At 37.6% G+C, this 27,848-nt stretch overlaps 1 protein-coding gene across 1 annotated transcript in view; it reads left to right on the plus strand.

The window, feature by feature from the left end:
• cntln (centlein, centrosomal protein) overlaps positions 1 to 27,848 on the plus strand; it is a 93,829-nt gene that overhangs the window by 39,664 nt on the left and 26,317 nt on the right. The window contains exons 16-22 of the mRNA XM_087807385.1: positions 5,008 to 5,525; positions 9,490 to 9,571; positions 12,621 to 12,696; positions 12,982 to 13,235; positions 19,398 to 19,604; positions 23,176 to 23,273; positions 27,352 to 27,478. Coding sequence (XP_087663511.1) covers positions 5,008 to 5,525; positions 9,490 to 9,571; positions 12,621 to 12,696; positions 12,982 to 13,235; positions 19,398 to 19,604; positions 23,176 to 23,273; positions 27,352 to 27,478 — 1,362 coding nt within the window. The remainder of the gene's footprint in view (positions 1 to 5,007; positions 5,526 to 9,489; positions 9,572 to 12,620; positions 12,697 to 12,981; positions 13,236 to 19,397; positions 19,605 to 23,175; positions 23,274 to 27,351; positions 27,479 to 27,848) is intronic.

The following is a 27,848-nucleotide window of genomic DNA, read 5'->3' on the forward strand; positions in this document are numbered from 1 at the left end:
CATTTACCAATCAATAATTCTTAAAAGTAAAAGAAAAACTATTTTGTTCAAAACAATCTCAATAACTTCAAATCGTATCATGAGCTGAATATATCATATTAAATTCTATCATGAGCTGAATATATTATATTGAATCGTATCATGAGCTGAATATATCGTATTGAATTCTTTCATGAGCTGAATATTTTATATTGAATCGTATCATGAGTTGAATATATCATATTGAATCATATCATGAGTTGAATATATTATATTGAATCATATCATGAGCTGAATATCGTATTGAATTCTATCATGAGCTGAATATATCATATTGAATCATATCATGAGTTGAATATATTATATTGAATTGTATCATGAGCTGAATATATCTTATTGAATCATATCATGAGTTGAATATATTATATTGAATCATATCATGAGCTGAATATATTATATTGAATCATATCATGAGCTGAATATATCATATTGAATTGTATCATGAGTTGAATATATTATATTGAATTATATCATGAGCTGAATATATCATATTTAACTGTATCATGAGCTGAATATATCATATTGAATCGTATCATGAGCTGAATATATCATATTGAATCGTATCATGAGCTGAATATATCATATTGAATCATATCATGAGTTGAATATATTATATTGAATCATATCATGAGCTGAATATATTATATTGAATTGTATCATGAGCTGAATATCGTATTGAATTGTATCATGAGTTGAATATATTATATTGAATTGTATCATGAGCTGAATATATCATATTTAACTGTATCATGAGCTGAATATATCGTATTGAATTTTATCATGAGCTGAATATATCGTATTGAATTTTATCATGAGCTGAATATATCTTATTGAATTGTATCATGAGTTGAATATATTATATTGAATTTTATCATGAGCTGAATATATCATATTGAATTGTATCATGAGCTGAATATATCATATTGAATTGTATCATGAGCTGAATATATCTTATTGAATTGTATCATGAGCTGAATATATCGCATTTAATTTTATCATGAACTGAATATATCATATTGAATCGTATCATGAGCTGAATATATCATATTGAATCGTATCATGAGCTGAATATATCATATTGAATTATATCATGAGCTGAATATATCATATTGAATTATATCATGAGCTGAATATATCGTATTGAATTGTATCATGAGCTGAATATATCATATTGAATCGTATCATGAGCTGAATATATCATATTGAATTGTATCATGAGCTGAATATATCATATTGAATTGTATCATGAGCTGAATATATCATATTGAATTGTATCATGAGCTGAATATATCATATTGAATTGTATCATGAGCTGAATATATCATATTGAATTGTATCATGAACTGAATATATCATATTGAATCGTATCATGAGTTGAATATATTATATTGAATTGTATCATGAGCTGAATATATCATATTTAACTGTATCATGAGCTTAATATATCGTATTGAATTTTATCATGAGCTGAATATATCATATTTAATTGTATCATGAGCTGAATATATCTTATTGAATTGTATCATGAGCTGAATATATCATATTGAATTGTATCATGAACTGAATATATCTTATTGAATTGTATCATGAACTGAATATATCATATTGAATTGTATCATGAACTGAATATATCATATTGAATCGTATCATGAGCTGAATATATCATATTGAATCGTATCATGAGCTGAATATATCATATTGAATTATATCATGAGCTGATTATATCACATTGAATTATATCATGAGCTGAATATATCATATTGAATTCTATCATGAGCTGAAATATATCGTATTGAATTGTATCAGGAGCTGAATATATCATATTGAATTATATCATGAGCTGAATATATCATATTGAATCGTATCATGAGTTGAATATATCATATTAAATCGTATCATGAGCTGAATATATCATATTGAATCGTATCATGAGCTGAATATATCGTATTGAATCGTATCATGAGCTGAATATATCATATTGAATAGTATCATGAGCTGAATATATCATATTGAATTATATCATGAGCTGAATATATCATATTGAATCGTATCATGAGTTGAATATATCATATTGAATCATATCATGAGCTGAATATATCATATTGAATCGTATCATGAGCTGAATATATCGTATTGAATCGTATCATGAGCTGAATATATCATATTGAATAGTATCATGAGCTGAATATATCATATTGAATCGTATCATGAGATGAATATATCATATTGAATCGTATCATGAGCTGAATATATCATATTGAATTGTATCATGAGCTGAATATATCATATTGAATTGTATCATGAGCTGAATATATCATATTGAATTATATCATGAGCTGAATATATCTTATTGAATCGTATCATGAGCTGAATATATCATATTGAATTATATCATGAGCTGAATATATCTTATTGAATTGTATCATGAGCTGAATATATCATATTGAATTGTATCATGAGCTGAATATATCATATTGAATTATATCATGAGCTGAATATATCTTATTGAATCGTATCATGAGCTGAATATATCATATTGAATTATATCATGAGCTGAATATATCATATTGAATCGTATCATGAGCTGAATATATCATATTGAATTATATCATGAGCTGAATATATCATATTGAATCGTATCATGAGCTGAATATATCATATTGAATCGTATCATGAGCTGAATATATCATATTGAATTGTATCATGAGCTGAATATATCATATTGAATTGTATCATGAGCTGAATATATCATATTGAATTGTATCATGAACTGAATGTATCATATTGAATCGTATCATGAGCTGAATATATCATATTGAATTGTATCATGAACTGATTATATCATATTGAATCGTATCATGAGCTGAATATATCTTATTGAATCGTATCATGAGCTGAATATATCATATTGAATCGTATCATGAGCTGAATATATCTTATTGAATCGTATCATGAGCTGAATATATCATATTGAATTGTATCATGAGCTGAATATATCATATTGAATTGTATCATGAGCTGAATATATCATATTGAATTATATCATGAGCTGAATATATCAGATTGAATTATATCATGAGCTGAATATATCATATTGAATAGTATCATGAGCTGAATATATCGTATTGAATCGTATCATGAGCTGAATATATCATATTGAATTATATCATGAGCTGAATATATCATATTGAATAGTATCATGAGCTGAATATATCATATTGAATTATATCATGAGCTGAATATATCATATTGAATCGTATCATGAGCTGAATATATCATATTGAATCGTATCATGAGCTGAATATATCATATTGAATCGTATCATGAGTTGAATATATCATATTGAATCGTATCATGAGCTGAATATATCATATTGAATCGTATCATGAGCTGAATATATCGTATTGAATCGTATCATGAGCTGAATATATCATATTGAATAGTATCATGAGCTGAATATATCATATTGAATTATATCATGAGCTGAATATATCATATTGAATCGTATCATGAGCTGAATATATCGTATTGAATCGTATCATGAGCTGAATATATCATATTGAATTGTATCATGAGCTGAATATATCATATTGAATCGTATCATGAGCTGAATATATCATATTGAATCGTATCATGAGCTGAATATATCATATTGAATTGTATCATGAGCTGAATATATCATATTGAATTGTATCATGAGCTGAATATATCATATTGAATTATATCATGAGCTGAATATATCTTATTGAATCGTATCATGAGCTGAATATATCATATTGAATTATATCATGAGCTGAATATATCTTATTGAATTGTATCATGAGCTGAATATATCATATTGAATTGTATCATGAGCTGAATATATCATATTGAATTATATCATGAGCTGAATATATCTTATTGAATCGTATCATGAGCTGAATATATCATATTGAATTATATCATGAGCTGAATATATCATATTGAATCGTATCATGAGCTGAATATATCATATTGAATTATATCATGAGCTGAATATATCATATTGAATCGTATCATGAGCTAAATATATCATATTGAATCATATCATGAGCTGAATATATCATATTGAATTGTATCATGAGCTGAATATATCATATTGAATTGTATCATGAGCTGAATATATCATATTGAATTGTATCATGAACTGAATGTATCATATTGAATCGTATCATGAGCTGAATATATCATATTGAATTGTATCATGAACTGATTATATCATATTGAATTGTATCATGAACTGAATGTATCATATTGAATCGTATCATGAACTGAATGTATCATATTGAATCGTATCATGAGCTGAATATATCTTATTGAATCGTATCATGAGCTGAATATATCATATTGAATCGTATCATGAGCTGAATATATCTTATTGAATCGTATCATGAGCTGAATATATCATATTGAATTGTATCATGAGCTGAATATATCTTATTGAATCGTATCATGAACTGAATATATCGCTTTTAATCGTATCATGAGCTGAATATATCTTATTGAATCGTATCATGAGCTGAATATATCATATTGAATCGTATCATGAGCTGAATATATCTTATTGAATCGTATCATGAGCTGAATATATCTTATTGAATCGTATCATGAACTGAATATATCGCTTTTAATCGTATCATGAGCTGAATATATATTATTGAATCGTATCATGAACTGAATATATCGCTTTTAATCGTATCATGAGCTGAATATATATTATTGAATCGTATCATGAACTGAATATATCGTATCAAATTGCATCAGGACCTGCGTATATATATTTTATTGAATCATGTCAGGAGTTGAATATATATTATCAAATCTATTGTAAGTACAGTAAGTAACTCTTTTTTGTATTGTGAGATTAGTTTATTGCTACAGCCCTACTTGTTTTGTTGTGGCAGAGAAGTTTCAGCAAACTTAAGGCCTGCAAATGTTTGTTTCCTGCAGATGGAAGAGCTGGAGAGGCAGATGACGTCTCTGGAGCAGGTTACCGAGAGACTCCGAGAAGAGAGAAAACATCTTCTTGTGACCAATGAAGACTTACTCCACAACTGCCGTAAACTTCAAGCCTCCCTGGATCAGCAGAGAACCCGAGAAGATGCCCAGAAAGAGTTTGCTAAGACACAGGCTCAAGCCCAAAGGGAGAAACAGCAAAATGAGATCATTGCTCTGGAATCCCAGTTGGTCGCTACTCAAAAAGAAGCTACAAGGCTTCATAATCAGTTACTAAAGTTGAGGCAGGAGCTGGGGATCCTGAGGGCAGCCAGGGACTTCCATAGGAAACAGTCAGCAGGACGAAGCAAGAACACCAGCAACATTAACAACAAGGTCAAAATGAAAACAAAGCTCAGAGGTTCCCGGCATCAACTTAACTACGAAGCATGGAGCCCCAATCAAGCCATCAGCTGTCGAGGTCGTAGTCCCAATCCCACCCAGGAGGAATGGGAGGACATAAGCATAGATGGGTAATGATGCACTCTCACACACACACACACACACACACACACACACACACACACACACACACACCAACATCCTGATTCTGGTTGCTTTCAACCTCATTATTTTAGGTGGCTGGAGTGCAGACTGCAGGCGGACTGAGCTGTGCGGGGCCATGTGGTATCGAGGGGACAATGTGCATATGCAAAACAAAAAGCAAATAAGGGAATTTCATATCTGTCTATTTTATATTCAGGAGGTAAAAGAATACAAGTAGGAATGATACAGAGAAGTAGGGTTGGAGGGAAAGGAGGGCGGTGGTGGGGGGGCTACTGTCAGAGTGTTTGAAATATCCTGGGACGCCTTGCTTGGAGCTTATTGACTGAAATTTGCATGCAAAATTAGCCACTGCTCCATGCAAAGTTGAACCGGTGCCAGGAAGCACAGGGATAAGGGGCTGGGGGGGCGGGGGGGCGCCAAAGCCTTCATACCTTTCAGTTACGTTTGCATACACTTGTCATGCAGCACCAAAATTGTCAGTTTTGGCAGTTTGATTTCAATACACCGTGCTGCATATTCACCAAACCGTCCCCTTTGACATGTCGGGGTTGAGGGTTCTTTGCCGTCGACGGAGGGGGAAAAAAAAGCAGTCGAGAAATAGCTTAAATTTGTCTAATGACTTGAGTATAGACAATGTTAAGAGAAGTTTTTGTGATTCTTCAGCCACCTCAGCGAGTGTTACTGCTACTTAAGAGCTTTTAAAGACAGTTGAAGATTAAATATCATGTGACTAACAGACAAAAAAGACAGAAATTGTACTGAAAAACAGTGCTTTTAGGCATTCTATCAAAGTACTCGAAGAACTTAAGTGGGTACTATCAAGGAAAACCATTTGAAATGTCAGGATATCAGCTTAGTTTAAACTCAATCGATCCATTTCTCCTTTTCCATTAGTCGCCATGACATTAAAATCATCAGGAATTTGTTGAAAACAAGGACGCTTTAATCATTTTTACACGCGTCGAAACCGGCCTCAACGCCTTGATTTCGTTTACCATATTTCAAATGACCCCGCGTAATGCACCGCCAGATGTCTACAAGCTGTTTAACACCTTTTAAATTAAGGCCCATCGACGGTAATTACTTCAAATATGTTTTATGCTAGGACGCCACTGAGGCAACTTTTATTGAGTGATGGTCAGAATGATTTCAGTCAGAGCAATCAGCTCATTATTCCTCTTCACTTTTTCGCCTCCCTGTGAGCCTCGTCTCTGCTCGCTCTTTCCTCCGCTCAGTCCTATCCTCTCTTCCCAACTAATTTATCGTACTGTAATCCACTCCAGCTCTATCCACATGCGGCCATTTATCAGGGACTGGGTGTAGCTTTGCCCTGGTTTTTTTAATGTCTCTCCATGTGGCTAATAAGCAGCTGTGTAATATATACTTTACCTGTGAAGAGGATATAAGTGGATTTGTGAAGTAAAGGGTCTAAACTGAGATGTTGTCTTCTTTAAGGCACCTGTCAACTGATTTGTTAGTGGAAAGCCTCGTGTGTCTCTTAGCTCACCTGGGTCTTCTTCAGCTGCACGTCTTGGAATTACAGTGTTTCTGCCCGAGGATGTTTTATCTTAATTTTCTGGAGTATGACGGTCTCCGTGTGAGGAGATTCTCTTGTGTCATACTTTTGAGTGAAAAACTGATGAGCTGTTTCCAGAAGAGGACAGTGTGGCTCATGTTACAAAACCAGATTAAGAGATTATCTTAATGCAAGACTCATTAAACATGCAGACAATTATTTCTTTCACTTTATGGAAAAGATAAACTCTGTTTAAGACGTGATTTATTTCAGAACATTCACCATTTTCCCTGTCATTTAAATGTAAATCTAAATTTGATATTATGGATAATTAAATTAGAAATATGAATTATAATGGAGACCTGTAGACGCTGGAGAGATATGTCTCTCAACAGACGATGTAGCCGGAGAGAGTAGCCGAAGTGCATGAAGAAAAAATGACATTGATTGAAAACTCTCAAGCTACTCATATCCATTAAACTGGTACAATTTTCATCCCAGACCTGGCAAGGGCATCACACCTTATTCTGTCCGAGAATCATGAAGTCTAATTTTGATTCAATTATTTTCATTGTTACATCGCCCCTCCTGTGTGAGCCAAAGATCACAACCCCCCCCCCCAAATATAAAAGGACCACGTCATCTGCAAAAAGCAGTGACCTAATCCTTAGACCATCACACTGGACCTACTGCAAAACATAGACTGTTATGAACAGGTGCCTTGGGGTTGTCCAATTCACAGTCCGCATTGACTCAAAAGAGGAGGTTCTTAAATAGCAGACAAGTCCCAAACCTCATCTTTGGTTAGAAGTGGTGGGTAGTGACAAAAAATGTTTTTATTGATGGTACAAGCTGCTGATAGTTTACCAAAATGCGAATTTCAGTCATTTTCTACTCACCCTCTTGTCGACTATGGGTTGGGATTAATCCATCTCTCTTTGCAGTTATTGTGAGAAATGAACTGTAAGTCCATATGACAGTTGCAAATGGGGATCACTTTTCTTTGTCCAAAAAGACAAACTTGAAAACGTTCAAATCCCTCCATACTGCTCGTCTGTAACGTCCTTCTTGTATTGAAGCCTCGACGAGAGAAATTGTTCAGAAAGAAATTGGACAAGTCTAGATTTGAAGCTTGTTTGTAGCCCTGTTGACGGTAGACACTGGGAGCTCTCGCCATTTTTAACTCAAGGTTTTCCTGTCTATGTAGCATGTCAGCCTTTTAGCTCCTTCTACAAACAAACTTAAAAATAAAGACTCAATTTTTCTTTGAACAATTTCTCTTGTTGGGGTGTCATTACAAGTGGGATATTACAGACGAGCAGTATGGAGATATTTGGAGTCTTTTTGGACGAAAAAACGGTCAAAACAGAAAGTTACAAGGTGTTAAATAGGTTAATTTTTTATTCATTAGAATAGAATAGAATAGAAAAGCTTTATTCATCCCCAGAGGGGAAACACACTTTCACAACAGTGCAGTTGAAAAAAAAAATAAAGTGCAAGGAAAAAAGAAATAATAAAAGAGATAATACAAAATAAAAACAATCCTAAGAATATACAAATAATTTACAAAATTAGAAATTTGACACTATTAACAAAATAAAATAGAATAAAAATAGAATAAAATATAAATAAAAAACGGGAAAAAATAAAATAAAAAGCACACGAGAAGAATTAATTTCATAATTGTTGTTGTTTTGCTACTTTTTCTCGACTGGTGTGAGAGCAACTACCTTTGCTACTTTTTCTCGACACCCATCCCTTATGGTTTTGAACTTGACAAAGGACTGGAAGACTTTAACGGCCTATGTTCAGTGATGCATCTCAAGTCCCTCTGCTCCTTCTAGCTTAACCCAAACTAGACCCCCGACCTTGTCATGTTCCAGCCAGAGACCCTCTTTTTGTGGTCTTTACCGCCGCTGCCTCTTGAAGGCTCCACCTTAATAAACGCGCCAGCGTAAATGTCACTGGCTCCCACCTTCACGTCAAAGGTCACTGTCAATAAACCTGTGTGTGATTGTGTGTGCGGGAGTCAGGAAGCCCTTACCGTGTGTCCATCAGACGCAAGTTTGCTTGGCGCTGCTCAGCCGTGCCTCTCAAACACGTCTGTCACACGCAGAGGGCTAATGAAGGCCACAGCCGCTCTCATACATGTTGATGCATTCACCGTCGGCAACAGACACTGCAGTTTTTCACTTAATTTACACCCACATTTACACTTCCAGCTCTGAAATTGGATGGGACATTGATTTTCTGTTGGACAGAGGCGGGGTTGAAATGCACATATTTTTGCTTGATGTCAACTAAATCAACTATAAAAGGTAAATTGGATTTTTGTCCAAGGGTGGTAGTTTCGGAGCTAAGGTTGTGAGTTAAACTCCTGAATGGCAATAAAGCTTCAGTTTTGCTTCCTGCAGCGACGGCGGCGAGGAGTACTCCGACAGTCTCGACAGTTTGTCCTCGCAAGTTCCAGGCCGCAGACGACATGTGGAAAAAAAGGTAATTCTTATATTTAATGTTTGAGTTCATACACATGTGAGGACATTTTTTTTTAAGCCAGTATTATCGAACTCAATCAAAATCTTTGCCACAATCCAAGCTGCAGGCCGGATGGAATTTATATTTAGAGAACTGACTGTAAGTGGCACTAAAGCAGGAATTGTTGAATTATGATAGTCTTAATTCTCTGTCACTAAATAGACTAGTCATTTGGACTCAAGTGATAAACCCAGTGTTATTGATATTAATTTGTAAATGTTATTAAAAAAGTGATCAAACAAGATTATTTATTGATTAAAAAAGAAGCATAGAGAAGAGAAGTTGTTATTTCTGCCTCTTCCTTCATCCATGTTATTTTTCTACGTATTTTTTAGCGATACTACTCACAAGGTCAGTGTCATCTAATTATTGTGTGTAATCCTGGGAACATTTCAATGTTAGGTTTTCTATATTGGTAGGTAGGGAGTTACTAGTTTCAGCTCATTTTAGTTACGTGTTCATTAAGATATTTCCCTCTCTCTGTTTTTCTCTTCTTCAGGTGTAACTCTTGGTCACGTTTGATGATTTTCTGAACAACTTTAATATAGGGGATGAGTTATTTTCTTTAGATTTATTTTATGTTTTGCCCTTTTGACTTATAGAGACCAGTGTTTGACAAGTATATCCAGCTGCAGAGGCAGAGGATTCAGACCCGTTGATTCAGACAGGAAGTGAGTTTAGACAAGGGTTTGGGTGGCCAAATCCGGAAGTGGCCTCAGACTAACTACGCCTTTTTGTATTTCGTGAAAGACTTATCGAAGATGAAGATGGTGGAATATGTACAAGACACAAAAATAATTAAAACTGTGACAACCATGGCGGACGACACGATGAAATAAACAAATTACATTTATTTTGTCTTGCGCAGTATAGTTTTCAAAACATGTTACTTATTTATTATTTATTTATTTAAGTCACATTACGTAGCAGGTATCATTAGATCATCCATTATCTTCCAGAAGTATCTTTAAGGGCTGTTTAATAACTAGTTGTGTTGTTTCTAATTATAAATAAACTAAATACGTGTTGAACGTTCAACTAACTCCCTATTTAATTCAATTTAATCACGCTTTGTTGTTCGATATGAAAATCATGTTTATCATTTAAATGGGTTACAGATTAGTTTAAAAAAACATGCTGGCAAACAGGTATTTAAAAATGGCGCTGTTTAAAAAAAATCACTCGTCTGAAACAACTTCCTGTCTGGATTGACGTTCCGTCTGAAATTCCCTGCTGCAGATGACGCAACACATTAGTATAGCTAATAGACAACTTTGACATGAGGTCTACTGGATCCGATTCCAAGATAGGGTTTTTTCGATTTTCAAGACCATTGTACTTGCCGCTTTACAAAGCAATGCCTTACTATGTTGTTTTTTTTGTTAACTTGGCTGTTTTTTCGAAGGAAGAAGTGTAGGTAAAATGTCCCTTTGAAGTACGCAGGTTATTACTGCGTGGAGCTGTCAGAGAACTCACTCTCTGAGATCCTCCGCCTCAGTAATGTGCTCCTCAGCTCCTCCTAAGCTGATCATGATGACAGCCGCGGCCTCTATCCAAATACCATGTCACAAAGCAAACGGTTCATCTCCTCTCCCCCCCCCAACCCCGGCTCCACATGACACCGTGTGATCAAACCTGGCAATGATCAAACCCTACCTGACCCCTGTATAAAGGAAACAGGCAGAAGACGGAAGGAGGGGTGCAAGTTGCTTCTTTGATGTCACTACAAACGATGTTGCAGTTGGGAGATGTCACACATCCCAGGACTCATGAGTGCAAACGACTGCTCACTGGTGCGCACAAGCACATCCCATTGTAGAGGTGCATCACGACTTGTAGACGTTGATTGAACAAAGGCAGCAGTTACAAGCTGCTGTCGCAAGACATTAATTGCTTAGTTAGTTTGAATAGCACACGTCACCCTGAGATTAATTTATCGAAGGGTGCTCTTCTTGTAGCTCTGCGCTGTGATCATGTTTGGTTGGAAAATCGCATCGATAGACTCTTGTGTCACCCACTTTTCGTCCTTCCGGCCATTGTACTATGACTAATCACTGAGGATGAGAGGATACATTCAACCTCGGTCTATGTTTTGACATAGTTTGGTTTCATATCGTATCGCCAGATACCCACCCATAGTTCATGAACCGCTCTAGTAGAAGAACTTACATTTCTCCGATCCTTAAAACTCTTTACTGGCTTCCAGTTTCTTTCAGGATCAATTTTAAATTTGGTTCTTACTTTCAGATCTATTCATGGTCAGACTCCTCCTTACATCAGTGATCTGATCCAGCCTTACACCACAGCTCGGGCTCTGAGGTCTGTGGATCAGAATCTCCTGATGGTTCCTCGCACACGGTTCAGGACCAGAGGAGATCTTCCTCTCCCTCTGTTTTTGATGGATACATTCAACCTCGGTCTATGTTTTGACATAGTTTGGTTGCATATCGTATCGCCAGATACCCACCCATAGTTCATGACCCACTCTAGTAGAAGAACTTACATTTCTCCGATCCTTAAAACTCTTCACTGGCTTCCAGTTTCTTTCAGGATCCATTTTAAATTCTGGTTCTTACTTTCAAGTCTATTCATGGTTAGACCTTACATCAGTGATCTGATCTAGCCTTACACCCCAGCTCGGGCTCTGAGGTCTGTGGATCAGAATCTACTGATGGTTCCTGAACACGCTTCAGGACCAGAGGAGATCTTCCTCTCCCTCTGTTTTTGATGGATCTACTGACTCCTTCAAGAAACATCTTAAGACGTTTTTATTCATGCAGGCTTTTCCCTGATTTTCTGGAACTCCTGTATTTGTCTCGGTGTAATCTTGACCTTTAAAGTATATATTTTATTGAATATTGTTTTGATTGTTTAAGCGCTTTGCGACCCTGGTCTGGAAAAGCGCTATATAAATATACATTACTTACTTACTTACTAATACTCTGGACTTTCTTTCTATTTTGTGACTGCAGTTTCTTTCCACAAAAGATCGACTTATCGGTTCTTTCAGTCCTACAGGTGTCCGAAGTTTCAACAGAGAATATCATCAGACGGCGGATTAGGAAGAAAACAAGCCGATGCCCAAGGTAGACAAAGAGACTTTTTCACATTGATGCTTCGCCAAAAATTGTAATCGAACAATTAACCGAAGCAGAGAACAATGTTTGTACATAGTGTCAATCAGGATCACAGAAGTAAACAAGTCTTTCCTCTCAAACCTGAATCGTTCTAAATGGAAAGTGATTAATCCTTGAAGTTGTAAAATATATCGGTTTCCTCTAAGTTTTCTTCCCAACAATCTAAATACAGATTTGGAGATTTCTGATGCACGCGTCAACTCTGGGGTGTTGTGTGTGCTTTCTCGTGTTCAGATGATAATCAGCGCGAACGGTGGGAACGAGGGACGAGAGGAAGGAGGAAGAGGATGCTTGTACAGGCCCAGCGCTGCTCCTCCTCTTCCCTGCAACAGCGCGTCGAGTCCCTGCAGCGCCACATCCACGCGCTGCAAAGTTCGAGGAAAGCGGCTTCGCTCTCAGCCACTGAGCTGCGCTGCGAGAAGGAGAAGATGGCGGAACAGATGAACTCCCTCAATGAGAAACTCTGTACAAGCAAACAACTCGCTCAGGTAACACACACACACACACACGCACACAAAGGAAAGGAACTACTGTGGTATGAGAAGTTTGACTTCTTTGTAAGTGGTTTTGGATTTGACGACGACTTAAAGGGCTTTGCCATGATTTTCCTTAAATTCTAAAAATGATATTCCTAGTCAGTGTTTGAACTAGCTCACATAGGAAGTGAACTTTCTTAATTTCAGTTAAAATTTAAAATTCATTATAAAAAAAAAATGTCACAAGTTCACCACTCTGAGAATAAACTAGTTTATAGTATTTTTCTATATTTTGTTACAAGCTCTTCTTTTTCAAAATCATATTCAACCAAAGTCAGCAATTATAACATCTGTTTTAGCATAAAAAATATTCATTTGATTTTATTGTTATACCAAAAACTATTTTACATTCATTGTTAGTATTGTAAAAACTACAAAGAAATTGTGTGTGTTGTTGTGGAATACACTATAGAATACAATTAATGAAATACATATACACAAAATAAGATTCAAATACAATCAAATAACTATTAATGACTCTTAACTACTTATAAATAAATGACGTAACTGAAGAGTTCATGGTCCGGATGATCTCATTTTGAACCCTAAAGAACCAGGTTCACATCAGGGCAGCATTTCTGTCTATTCAGTCACAGAAGCAGTGATGCGTTCACGGTACTGACGTGCATTTTTTTATTTTATTTTAATGTTGGCGGGCAAGTCTGCAAATCAATCCATCCTTGTCCACCTTGTCATAAAACTTGAATTATTATAGAAATAATCCTTTATACTATGTCGAGTGTGTCGACTACATGCTACCGTGTAGTTCACTGCCCGCTCTTTGTTTTGATGACGTATGCGGTCGTGCGCCACTTGTGGCTGGTGATCCTGGAATGGGTGTTTTTCCGCGATAAATGAGGACCCATTTACAGTGCATTTTAGCTGGGTTACTGCCCTCTAAGAAAAGCAACACCCATTGTGATGATGTCCCCAAATACATACACAATGCGTTTGCTTTTGACAGTCTCTGGGTCACCTCATGGTGCTAGAGTGTGTTGATGTTTTGTACTGGACGCCCGTTTCTCAGACCAATCACTGCACTGCGTTATTTTTGTGACGTGGGAACTGGAGCTAATGCAAATCCTTCTGATTATTATTACGAAAAGCAAGGGCTAGCTACTCCACTAAAATACGTATGACTTCTATGTTTTAAGGTATACTGACTTCTCTATGTCACCGACAATTAAACAAAAGGATTTTCTGACATCAAATCGCTTTTTAAAAAAATACTTCATAATCTGCATGTGTATACAAACACATCCCTCTTGGTAGATAGTCTCAAGACGTACATTTTGGGGTCGAGAATCAACACCAAAGCTTCATTGGGAATCAGGAGTACTGCCTGGTAGGCCATCGCACATTTGGGCCAATACAATCAAAACATTTAAATACCATAAGTTTTGGACTATAGGGACCCACTTAACACTCTTTATTTAAGAGTTAATATTTTAGTACAACTTGGTATGTTACGAAGCTTCTTAGTAATACTCCACGAGGCTCCTAACTCGTTATTGTACGAAAGCCACACCTCGGCTATCAGTCAAGCAGTAAAGCAAATGCTATATAATGCAGTCCACATTATGGTCCAAAAAATGTGGTAGTTTATTCCAGAAATGTTCCAAACACCAAAGCTGTACTTTTAATTCACAGCTGGTTGATCCAACGAATTCATTCTGTGCTCCGACTTAATTTACAGACCGTATAATTAAGCCCATTGGTCCGCTCAAGCATTACATCCGTATAGTGTCAATGATAACAAACTGAACATGCCAACGTCCAATTGAAATGGGTGTCTTCTGTCTTCTGCCTCACCTTAATGTGGTGTGTTCATGTTGTCTTCCTGGTAGGTGACGACACATATACAATAATCAAATAAGCTTTCTGGCCTCGCTCTCAAACTTCCTCCAATCGACACAGTTAATGTGGACTCCAGAGATATCTTCCTGATAATGCGAGTATAGCATCACTGACTTGAGACCTGCCAGACGCCTTATTATGCTCCAGTGATGCTCCATATGTATCATGACGAAGAGCAGGAGCACATTAAAATGGAACGGTTGGAGAACAGCCCTTGTGTATCAGATCTAGTGGCCATGTCTGGGCATCTGATTGCCACGGCCCAATCAGACCTTACACGCTCGAGTCAAACAATACACAAATAATAACACATTCCTACAAAAATCTACAGCATTGTGTGTGCCAGTGGACAGTCGAGGGGGGGTTGTTGTCTTCCAGTTTGTTTCCTCTTTTCTACTGCAGTATTTATGCCACTCCACCTGAGAAAGTTTGCTGTCTGGTAGAAGCCAGTTGTTCTTGCCCTCTCTGTAAAGGGCAAAAGGTGATGGACTTGGGCATTGTTCCAGTCAGTGCTGTCCAACTCTCCAACTAAAGCTCAGTGCTTGTAATTGGCTTAGGACACTCTCCACCGGGGCCATCATGCAGACGGCAGCATGGCAGTTTCACGGAAACCTGTATGTGATCTATTGGCCATTCGGTCTTCCCCTGTTGCCTCCTTACTCACCTTCCACGTTATTAAATTGTAACGGCGTACCTGTTTCAGCTTGTGCTGCTTCCTGTGTTGCTATTCATGAGTCAAACCAAGAGAGTCATGATTAACACAATTTAAAGTGATAGTTCACCCAAATTTCAATTTTTATTTTCTACTTGCCCTCACGCCGAGGTTGGTATTAGAGTTATCCATGTCTTTTTGGAATTACAGGCAGACATGTTTGTCAATTTGACAGTCGCGAAAGAGGCTCAGTTTTTTTTTTGTCCAAAAAGACAAACTTAAAAACATCCAAATACCTCCATCCTGCTCGTCTGTAATGTCCCTCTTGTATTCAATACTCAACGAAAGGAGTTGTTTGGACAAAAGTTTACATCAAGCCTGTTTGTAGCAGAAGATAAAAGGCTAATATGCTTCATAGATAGAAAACACTAAATATTGCGAGAGATCACAGTGTTTACTGTCTTTACTTGCAGCACTCGCAAAATTGACATATATAGTATGTAAGTAAGTAAGTAAGTCATTTTTATTTATATAGCGCTTTTACAGACCAGGGTCAGAGAAAATCTCTCCCCCTTTGTTTGGAACCCCTACTGTCTGTGAGCCCCTCTCCTCCTCTTGGTCTTCCTTCACTGCTGTATCTTTGGGTGATATTTCGGCACCCGGAACAAGATGAAACCATCCTCTTGCTCAGATGACATCCTTCCTTGTAGGCTTTTTATCAAAGTATTTGATGTAATTGGCCCCTGGGATACCAATATGGTGAACCTCTCCCTTTCCACAGGGGTTTTCCCAATGCATTTAAACATGCCATTGTGGAGCCATATATTTGCCTATTCCAAAAAGGAACAGATTACTCTGAAAATAATCCCAAACATTAGTCGACATGAGGGTGAGTAGAAAATGAGTGAAATTTAAATTTTAGGCGAACTATCACTTTTTATCTTCTCATCAAAAGCAGGTTTTGGCATTTACTGTATATTTAACTTTATTTTGAAGAGCAGGTCTTTAAACCACTTCAGGTGTCAGGGCGAGCAAATCCTTCTAACACCTGCCCTGGTAGGCTTCTTTAAACCTGTTTGTCAAGCATATAATCCATGTTTCGGCTCATTTAGCCGCGTGGATTAGAGAGTTGTACGACTTCCTTCCGTGTGACATTGCGTTTACCTGTGGTAACTCTTTCAATGTGACGTGTTTTCTCCACCTCTTTCATGTAGGGTTAAGGGATTATCACAGGATTAGAGGGCGCATGACAGACTCCAGCTCAATTGAGACTTCCTGATTTAATACCAATTGGTTGATGTTGTATCTGGGTTACATAAAGCGGTATGTGGAGGTATAACTCTTCTATTTATATATATTTACTGATATTAAAGATTTTAAATAGTACTCAAACACATTGTACTCCAACTAGTTTGCTGCTGCTGCATATGGGTTTGGCTGCCTGAAGACTAATGCTGTGTCTCAAATCGCATACTAGCGTACTAAATGTTAGTATTTTTAGTGCGTTAGTGCGTCTCAATTCTTAGTATGCGAAATTTAGTGCGCCATGCACACTAAATTGGCGTACTAACCCACCCACAAAACTGAGCATGGTTCGATGGACACTAAACACACTAAACAGCCGCCATCTTAGTGACGTTTTAAACGGAAGTTACGTCATATATAAATGCATATATATACATATACTTACAGGTGTATTTTTAGCAGCAGTAGGAGGATAAACACGTCTTCGCTGCTGATACCAGCTTAAATATCTCGCGATTATTTCGATTCTCATATTTTTTCTTTATTTATTTTTCCAAACTTGCAAAACGTGCTGCCAGCAGGTGTCGGCAATAGCGTTCAAACAGCTGGTTGAAACCATCGTTAAATAGTAGTAGAAGAAGAAGCTGTCGCGTCATTTCCTGTTAGTGTGTAGCAGCAGAGTTTGATTTGAGACATACTATCTGTGGAGAATTTGCGTACTAGTTAGTATGTACACTAAACTGATGCATACTAACTTCTAGCATACTAAGAGTAGTATGCGATTTGAGACACAGCATAAGACTGATTTCTTAAAAACAATAAAAACATAAATACCACTGATACAGTGCATACATCCACCACAGAGCTCATTTTGCACGACTTAATAAAAGCATAGCATACACTCGTATCACTTGATGGGCCTGATCGAGCCCCCGGGCTCTGAGTTTCTAAATCAAAAGGTCGCAGGTTCCACCTTTTCATCGTGAAATGAAAGGCGTCGATTGCTATATGCCAAAGACCAAATGAATTTGAATTTATTAAATCAAAAAGAGCCACTCCTTAAACCATCGCTGTCCATAGTGGCGTGAAAGGAAACCCACTCTAATTGTGTCGTGTCTTCAACAGTAAACGAGTGTCATCTCTCACTATGACTGAAAATGGACTAAAATCAAATCCTGTTTTCCTGGAAGTGTCATCAATGCCAACCGTCATTACTGCCACCGCCCCCCTTTTCCACTACACTTTTCCTCCTCTCTCCATCACTGCATCCCTCCTCTGGGAGAGATCCCGCATGTGTGTCTTCAACATTACACAGGAAACCTAGAACAAGAGTGATTCTATTAAAAGGTGTCAGCCAGCAACAAGATATCAATAACCTCCGTGTATGCAGAGTAGAGAGCATCCCCGCGGGACTCTGCGGTTTCACGATGTGTCTGCATGTGTGTTCAAGTTTTAGACTTATCCCGAGTGTTCGGTGTCTTTTCCTGATCATCAGGCATTCCTGGTTTTGACGTCTGTACGACATCGTTGAGGCAACTTTTTTTTATTTTTAAACATAAGAAGCTAAATGGTGACCACACTCGTTCACTTTTATTTCCTTAAAGGGATCTCCTTCAATTACACTTTGAAAGTTAAATTAATCATAAGCTCCTCCGAGCGGCTTTAGGATTTAAATTCTCTACCTGCAAACATTCAAATTTATAATGGATCAGGTTCATCACCGGTTATGGCCTCCATTCCGTCCAAAAATACAAGGTTAAAGTATATTCGGGGAATCAATCAAGTCTATCTTAAAAATGCAGCCTTCCGAGAAAACTAGCCTTTATTTTTTAATAGCTGAATGGATAAATACTTGACGTTAAAATCCCTTATTTTTCAGGGAAATTTACGTACTTTCTAAAAACAATCTTATATCTGCCAAGGAGCAGATATATGTGTATTGGAGTAAAAAAACATATTTACATTCAATTTTCCCGAAATTTTGAGACCATCTGGAACCCTAAATAAGTTGAGGGTTAACTCTCTGTGGAGTAAAAGTAGTTCAAGTGGTAGCTTTGGTTTTTGTGAGCAAAAACTGTGAAAGTTGGCCAAACATGTCATGGGACGCTCTGCCCTCCTGACCTCATTGCGATCAAAGCTACTTCAAATGCTAAAAAAAAGTTCTAAACTTTGAGGAGGTTATGATTAATGTAATGATGACAGTTTGATTTCCAAAAAATAGTCCATGAAAAATCTGTTGATCTGGAGATGAATGTAAGCATTATTACATTGAGTATAGCGCATCCATCCTAAAGCTATTTACAGTTAAGATTGTGGAATCTCACCCGGTTGATCTACTCGTTCTGCCTGTCAATCTACAGAAGCTGGCCTCTGACCTGGCTGGTGTGGAGCAGCAGAAAAAGGTCCTGGAGTTGGAGCTGGGGCAGTGGAGGCAAAGCGCTTTCTCCCTGCAAACTGCACCAGCGAACGCGAGCGGCGGCGGCCAGAGCAGAAGCACGCCTGCCCTGGCTAACTCGCTCTCCCAGGCCCTGGAGGCCGAGGTCAAACAACTTCAAGCTCGACTCAAGGTTAGTGGTGCAAGTTTGAAGAGAACTCCAGGGTTAATGAAACAACCACAGAATTGTCCTTTTTCAGCAAGTTTTGAAGAGATCAATCTTTCAAGCCAATGATGCCATTCATTGTGAGACTTTTATTAGGGATTATGTTGCATTAAGTTCTTGTTACGGTACAAAAACAAAGTTCAAGTTATGTTATTTACGAAGCCATTATAACGCGTATCATGTTTATAATCCACAATCTGATTCATTACCTCATCGGTTTCCATCTTTCATTCAGACAATGGAAGTCTGGAAACCAAAAAATGTGTCCAACTGCTGCAAATCGGGACATGGCAACTTTTGCGACGTTGAGTGAGTGCTCATGGGAAATGTGGTCCCGTGGGGGTAAACACTACCACTTTAGTCCACTGGCGTCGCTCAACTTAATATCGCATAGAATCGCTTCAAAGGCAAGAATTTATTTCAAATATTTTCAAAACATAAATGTCATTATTGATTATTTTATAATAGGATAAAGACGTTAAAAACTATATCAATTTGTTTATATCAGCGCCTAGAAAACTAAAACTGTCACAAATTTTCGTCATGTTTAAGTGTTTTTTCTTTTCTTTTTATCGCCTACTACATCTTCTCCATTTTGCCACTCATCTTATTTTTCTTTACTTATTATGTTAAACATTGTATAAACAATACAATCTGGAATGTGGAAAACCCTTCCAGTAGAACTAAGGGCTACTAAGAGGCTGAAAACTTTTAACCTTTTTACTTTACCAGTTTTAACTGAGGTTATGTATGACGAAAAGTGCAATATAAATAAAATGTATTATTATTATTATTATTATTATTGCCTCAAAACATACTTGAATAAAGTTAATCCACCTTTTCAAACGGTATGTTTTGTAATCTTGTAGAGCGAATGCAGAGTTTTTAACATGTAATAATTAAAGATGTACATCTGTGGCGGAAAGTCTGCATTTAAAATTCAAATCATGTCTTTTTTTTTAAGCTTCTCAATTTGCACTTATCACGTGAAATTACAGGTGATTTCGACATGTATTAGCATTTTTTATCATTTGATCTTATTACCAAGTCGCTGTCAAAGTGATGAGAAATTGGTAATAGCAGAAGAAACGAGCCCTACATCATAAGGAATTAGCTGTGAGTGGTACCACGGCTTCTCACCTCCTCCGCTGCCAGTCGTCAGTGTCACCGAGCAGATTGCCGCTGTCACTCCACTGAGCCGAGAAAGTCATGTCAGGTGACGGCGAAAGCGAAGGATGCCAGGGATCCGCTGCTGGGGGTGTGTGCGGTTATCAAAAGCTCACACTTGGTACATTTGCCACCTGAGACGTTGAGCTCTTTTAACCAAAGTGAACATGCAAGTATGAATATCCGTCGGTGTCGGGGGTTGGTGCGACCGGCCGCGTGTCTCTGTTCAACATCTGTCTTCATCGACGGCAAACCGTCAGCTTCATTTGTAAAAAATACAATGATGAAGCCTGTTTATGTGGAGCAAATGTACTTCTTTCTCTGATATTTACCCAGGGATACATTTTAATGACTGTTTTACTACAATCTTATAATAAAAGTATTGCATTTTTCTACTTTTTTACAATGGTTCACATTGTATACTTTGCTTTTATCGCCTTTGAACTGTCAAAGGATGAGCAAATTACGATTAAAGATGCTAAATATTGAGAAGAATATAATCTATTAATACATAAAAAAAAACATGTTGTCAAACACATTTTTAATTGAAGAGATAACATAAAGAAAACCTTACTTTTGTGACTTATCTGTTGTAAATCCAAACTCAACGCAGTCATTACTTCTGCCAAGGAGGTTAAACTTTTAAAGGAGATGCTGATCACAGGATAAGGCGACAATATTTCATTCTCGATTGTTTTCTATAGTAGTTCCATCTGGATTCAGGAGTTTGAAGGTTTTGTCTTTCACTGATCTGTCTTCCAACGACTGCTGCTTCTTCTGCGCACAGATCTAGCAAAAACACTTTACCTTCTACACCCCCAGCATACTCTTGAAGTAAAGAAACTTTCATAAAAATGTACTCATAAAACCTGTTTCAGCATCCTTGAAAATGGTATAACCCGATGCTGCCTCAATTTTAACCATCTGATGTATTTGAAGCCTGGTTAAAAGAAACTTGGCACTTTCGACACAGGCTGGGCATTTTTTTTTTTTCAAAACTACCTTTTTTTTCCGTCATCTTGAACTTGACTAATAAATGGGCGCCAATTACCCGCTGTGGCCTCAACTAAATGGGCGAGGTTTCATCACCCGACGTTTTGAAAAAATGAGAAAAATTTGATGCACTTAAATATCTAAATCTTAATTTTTTTTTTACTATTAGCATGCAAATGTTAATTCATATTTGTTAGTTTTTGTGTCGCAATTAAACTTCCAGTCACTAGATGGCGGCAGTCGTTGCGTCCCACAACTTGCGACAAGTCGTGTGGTCTGTTAATACACCAGTTGAGTAAAGTACACAACAATACTACAAATAAAATAAAATAATAAAATAAAATAATACAATTTGCAAAACAAATAGACTCAGGGACACATTCATCCCTCGGGCTATTAAATTGTACAATTCTGAGTTTGGGGGCAGGAGTGAAGTGAGAGTATCTGGATGATCTGTTCTATGTTAGTCTTTGTATCCTTTGTTGTTTTTTTCTTGACCTAAGTTCTTTGTAAGTAAGTAAGTAAGTAATATTTATTTATATAGCGCTTTTCGAGACCAGGGTCACAAAGCGCTTTAACAATCAAAACAATACTCAAAAAAGTATATACTTTAAAGATCAAGATAAAACTGAGAACAACACAGGAGTTCGAGAAATTCAAGGAAAAGCCTGAACAAATATTTGTCTTTATCTTTAGACTTAGATTGTGTCATCTTGTTCTTCCTCTTTATGTTCTTCTTCTATTTTATTTTTTATGTATTATTTTTTATTGTTTATGAAGAATTGCTGGCTATTGGTAAAAAACAATTTCCCGAAGGAGACCTCCTGAGGGATCAATAAAGTTTTACCTACCTACCTACCTAAATATATCCTCTGTTCCTTCTTTTTCACTGTGTACTGTATAGTTTTCCCCTTTATCGCGATATCGTATCATAAGATTCTTTCCAATACACCTAGTCCCAGAAACCACGTCCATATTGACTCCTGGTCAGGATGATTTTTTTTTTTTGTGTATATATTTTTAATCATGTTGAATTAAGCTCCTTGGCAGAGGTATGCACTGTCATGAATCTACTACCACTGTATTCTCCTCCATAACCATCGTTGAAATGATCTGTATCAGTATAATTACCGATTAGTCCTCCGTGTGACTGTATCACTCTTCTAGTTTAATTACCTCCTCGTCACATCCACTTTGAAAAATACACTTTCCCTCTTAACCCCCTTTAGCACCTTCCACCCTCCCGCTGCAACTATAATGAGGCGGCGTGCTGCGTCTGACCTGTCATCGGGCCACGTTGTGGAAACATCCCCCCACCACGTCGCACATGCTGCAACACATTAACCGACACCCGGCCCATGTGCTTCCTCCTCACCAGAGCGCCAGCGCCGAGGTCACCCGGCTGGTGCCGGCGAACAAAGGCCTGCGAGCCCAACTGCAGGAGAAGGACGACCAGCTCCGGCAGCTTCAGGACAAGTCAGTCGGACGGCTTTCTTCCGTCATTTATTACTTTTCTTTTTGGTGATTGATTCTTGTTTCGTTCCTTCCTTTCATGTCGTCCCTCCCTCCGTTCTTTTCCCTTTGAGTCTCGGAGTCTCGCATCCCGAGCGCGTTCCGGGCCGTTTCATCCGCAGTGTTTGATTCCACCGTGTGGTAGCTCGGCGGCTGCTGCAGTCACTCGCTTCCACATATTATGCACGTCTCAGAGAGAAGGCAAATAAACAGGTAGCGGAGGAATTATTTTGGAAGTAGACGTGGGCGTCCTGTCTGTCATGATGTGTGGTGCTGCCGACGTGGGTAGCTGATGTGCTCGCTGATCAAAGCGTCGTATTGATTGTGTGCTACAGGAGGGACCGTTTCGGCTCGTGACACCGAAACCCAAACACTGTAGCGCTGGCCCGTGGGCTGCGAGTCCTAATGACTAACTTGGAACTCCTACTGCTGCGGCATCTGAAGTCAAATCCAAATCTAGGCAGAACACTGGTTCTGACTAAACAGTGGAAATCTTGCCTTTTTTTTTTTTTTTAGAAGATTAAAAAAAGCCTTCGTTTCTAGCTCAAATAATATAGTGTCTTTACTCTTAAGTTAAGTTACTCTTACTCGTAAGTTCTCTTAAGAGATGTCCAATATGAAACACTTACCTTTTCAACTCTTTAAACCCCTTAATTAACAATCATTTTACCTTAAAAAAGCTGAGTAAAGGAGAATAAAAAAAGATTTCTTTGTGTTTTTTTAAAGAAAAAATAATGATCTTGATTTTGTAACGGACCTTTGGTGAGAAACTTCTTGACTAAAAAATAACTTTCTTTACTTCCCCCTGGGATTTATATATGAGAAATATAGTCATCACCAAGGCCTAACCATTTTTTACCTTTTTTTTCTCATTGAAACATCTTTTCTGTCTCATCAAATTCCCCTCCTTCTGCGTCACTGCAAATCTCTAGATACAGTTAAAATGTTTAATTTATCACACAAGCATACAATTGATATAAGATTTCCTTTTTTAAGTTGGGTGCTCATAAATCAGTGTTGCAGGTGTGGTTTCTTAAATCGACTTTACAGGATAGAAATGAGTCACTTTAAATTTTGAGACAAATGTTGATTTCTACTTTTAAAACAGTCCCTTAAAGGAATAGTTTGATGCGACAAGTGTCACTTGAGATGGAAACACTTTAGTGAGACAATTTCAGTTCAAGATGCATCTAAAACTTCTCCCACTCACCTTCATACGTGTTGGCCAAGATTGGATTTTGAAACAAAACATGTATCTCAATGAGGCGAACCAAGAAGGAGGAAATGTCGATCGATTGGTCCAATCATGTGGTGTTTTGTGTACCTATTACAAAAGCCACAACCCTGCTGTTGAAATCCTGAAATGCAGAGCTACCTATTTTATAAATCCTGATTTATATAATCAGTTATTTTATCATTTACAAGTACAATCTCTTTAATTATCAATGCATGTGCTGACAGATATAACTCTTAGAAGAATAAAGCAGATTTAAGTTTCATATATTTTTCATTGTTAATTGAATAGAGACAACAATCATGTTTTTCTTTTGTTGATTTTAAATGGTTTTCTCTAAAAGCCAAACTAAATGTATGATCTATAAACAGTTAACTCTGTTAATGAGTTGTTTTTTTATGATTAAAACGGTCAGAAATTGCTCTTAACATGATAAATGTTCACCTCTACAGTAGATATCTGGACTTGCAACACGATTCCAAGATTTTAAAAAAAATGAGAAATGTATATATATATACACTATTGTATATTTATTAGGGATGTGTATTGGCAAGAATCTTGGGATACAATACATATCACGATACAGGGACAACAATACGATATATTGGTAAACTTTAGGAACATCAATGTATTGTAAGTAAGTAAGTAATTTTTATTTATATAGCGCTTTTCCAGACCAGGGTCACAAAGCGCTTAAACAATCAAAACAATATTCAATAAAGTATATACTTTAAAGGTCAAGATAATACTGATAACACAACAGGAGTTCCAGAAAATCAAGGAAAAGCCTGAACAAATATTGTGTTTCTTTGAATTAAATTACAGGAAAACTGTTGTAACCAACACATATTGTTGTTACTTGCTTAATATCAGCTCGATTCTAACAGAGGATCTATATTTCGTCTTTCTTAAGAGAAGAAAAACAAGATAAATCAAGTGAGCATTTGCATGTTAAATGTTAATAAATAAATCAATACAATTTGACAGACATAGTTCACAGTGTAGCCGCACAATTCCAAGTTTTTTAAAGAGTATTTTAGAGTTTCCTGTTAGTAATGATGGCGTTCAGCTGTAGAAAGAGAAACTTCCTTCCTTCTCATCTTTGTGTCCTCTTCCTGCCGTCCTCAATAATGCACGCCGAGCATGTGTACAAGCACAGTGGGTCATGTTTGTGTGTGTGACCAAGAGTGCAGAGGATCACAGGCCGACAGAGCGAACATCTCCCGGCAGATCCTCGACGACAGTCGCCGGCCGCTCACACGCGTCCTCCCGCCTCGCTCTTAAAGCGCCAATCCAGTCGCCCGAAAAAGATGGACCCCCTTCTCAGAATGAAAGACATGTCTAGACGTCTCTGAAATATACATCTCAGCACACACACAGGGACCAAGGCTGCTTCGCCTTAAAGAAGAGAAGGGGGGGAAAAAAATGAATTTCAAAGTGCACCGGCATGTCCTCAGTCAATATCCGGCACCGTGGCCCTGCCTTATTTATGAAGCTTCTTCTTTCATCTTTAGCCCTGTTGTCTATCAGCCACATGAAACGTCCACCTGCACTCCATTCTTAACAACATACACAGAGATTGATGTTCGCGCTCACTGGTTGCTCTCGCACCAGCGTGCTATCATTACAATACACGCATGTTTGATGAACAATCGTGCAAGAATCGAAAAAGGGAGAAAAACTTGTGAGTCATTTGGCTTTTAGTTTGTCTCTCTCCTACCATCGCGCTCATAAATAGAGATCACAGGCCCACTACAAAATCCACCATTCTTTTTTATCCTTTATTCTTTTTGGGCTGTCAAAAAAAAAAAGAAAAAGAAGAGCGAACATCCAAAATATATGTTGTCCAACTAATTGCTATTACGGTCGGCGAGCCGGCGCTCTTTAAGTCAACAGCAGATAGTTGTTCGAAAGGTTCAATATGGCTTTTTCTCATTAATGGCCCGATCCACTGGGGTGCGTGGCCCCCTCGGTCCCCGGGCAAAGACTCCGTTTTCATTTCATTTAATGTCACTCCGATAGGACAAGCTCACATTTATTTAGCCAGCCTAGCCCTGAGGGCGCCCGTCCACCCGGGGAACATGGGACATTTACTTACACAAAAGCATCTTCTCCATCTTTGGATGCGTTTACCCCCCCCTTGAAAAAATAGCTGAATGGTGGAAAGGGATCCACGCTCTGGTGAAAATGAATAAAAACGCTTTTAATTAGCCGCATCCTTATGATCTTTATTCTATTTGTTCTAACTCCCGACGGAGCCGACAACCATGGGAACATCTGAAAACAAAATAAAACAATCCGACATGAACGCTCTGAAGCTGTGTCGCCGGCGACGGAAGTGGCAACAGTGGACCCTAGAAATAAAGCTCCTTCAAACAGTTCTTCTCTGACGAGCGTTTCCTGCTGTGGATATTTCACGCGCGCGACTCAAAATGTAATCAACATTTAAAGACTTGATTACAATCTTTCAAGCTGTGTCACTGCTGATTCAGAATGCCGTTTGTCAAAGAGGACTCCCCCGGCCCGGCGCGCCCGAGCACTTTCTAATAAGTGCCAGCTGCATAAATCTATCCCCATCTCATCCGCCCCAGTAAGCCAAACATCATACCAGTGTATTTAGTTGTCATAATGAGCTGTCATGCCTGATACGCTGCGAGGGGACACTGAGCCTTCCATATATCTGCGTATATCTGTGTGTGTGTGTGTGTGTGTGTGAGACTCTCGCTCTAATTATGCATTTGTAACAGACAGATTTTTTTTTTCCCCGAGTGAGAAAATAACACCTTTACATGTACCGAACATATGCAGGAGCAATCACATGGAGCGTGATGTAAATATGAAGAGGCAGTTGGTGGAGGATCTGAGGACGAGGTTGAAGGTTCTGCACGAGACGGAGAGAAGCTACCGCGGTCAAGTGGAGGACCTGGAGAGGAAGGTAAAGAGTAGGGGGTCGAAACATGGCAATTTATTTCATGTTATTGATACTCAATGATTCATAGTGCAGATTTAGTTTTTCTTTTCAAATGATTTTTTACTTTATACTTCAATGAAGTGTTTTTAATATTTAAAAAAAACTTTATTTTTATAAACAATTAACGTTCCTATTCACAGAGTTTGTACATGTTTGTGTTGTCATTAAATTTCATGGCTGCAGTCATTACGTCCTCCAAAGCTAAAGGAAGAATGAAATCCTGAGGACGACTGAGGACAAGAGGATACAGTCAATAAAGGGGCTATTAAATCTGATGTTTGGACATATTTTGGTTTGAAAACAAATGAAAGAAGTTACAAAGTGTCATGTGGTC

This window comes from Callionymus lyra, chromosome 1 (genome assembly GCF_982586985.1).
Source record: "Callionymus lyra chromosome 1, fCalLyr1.hap1.1, whole genome shotgun sequence".
Lineage (NCBI taxonomy): Eukaryota > Metazoa > Chordata > Actinopteri > Syngnathiformes > Callionymidae > Callionymus > Callionymus lyra.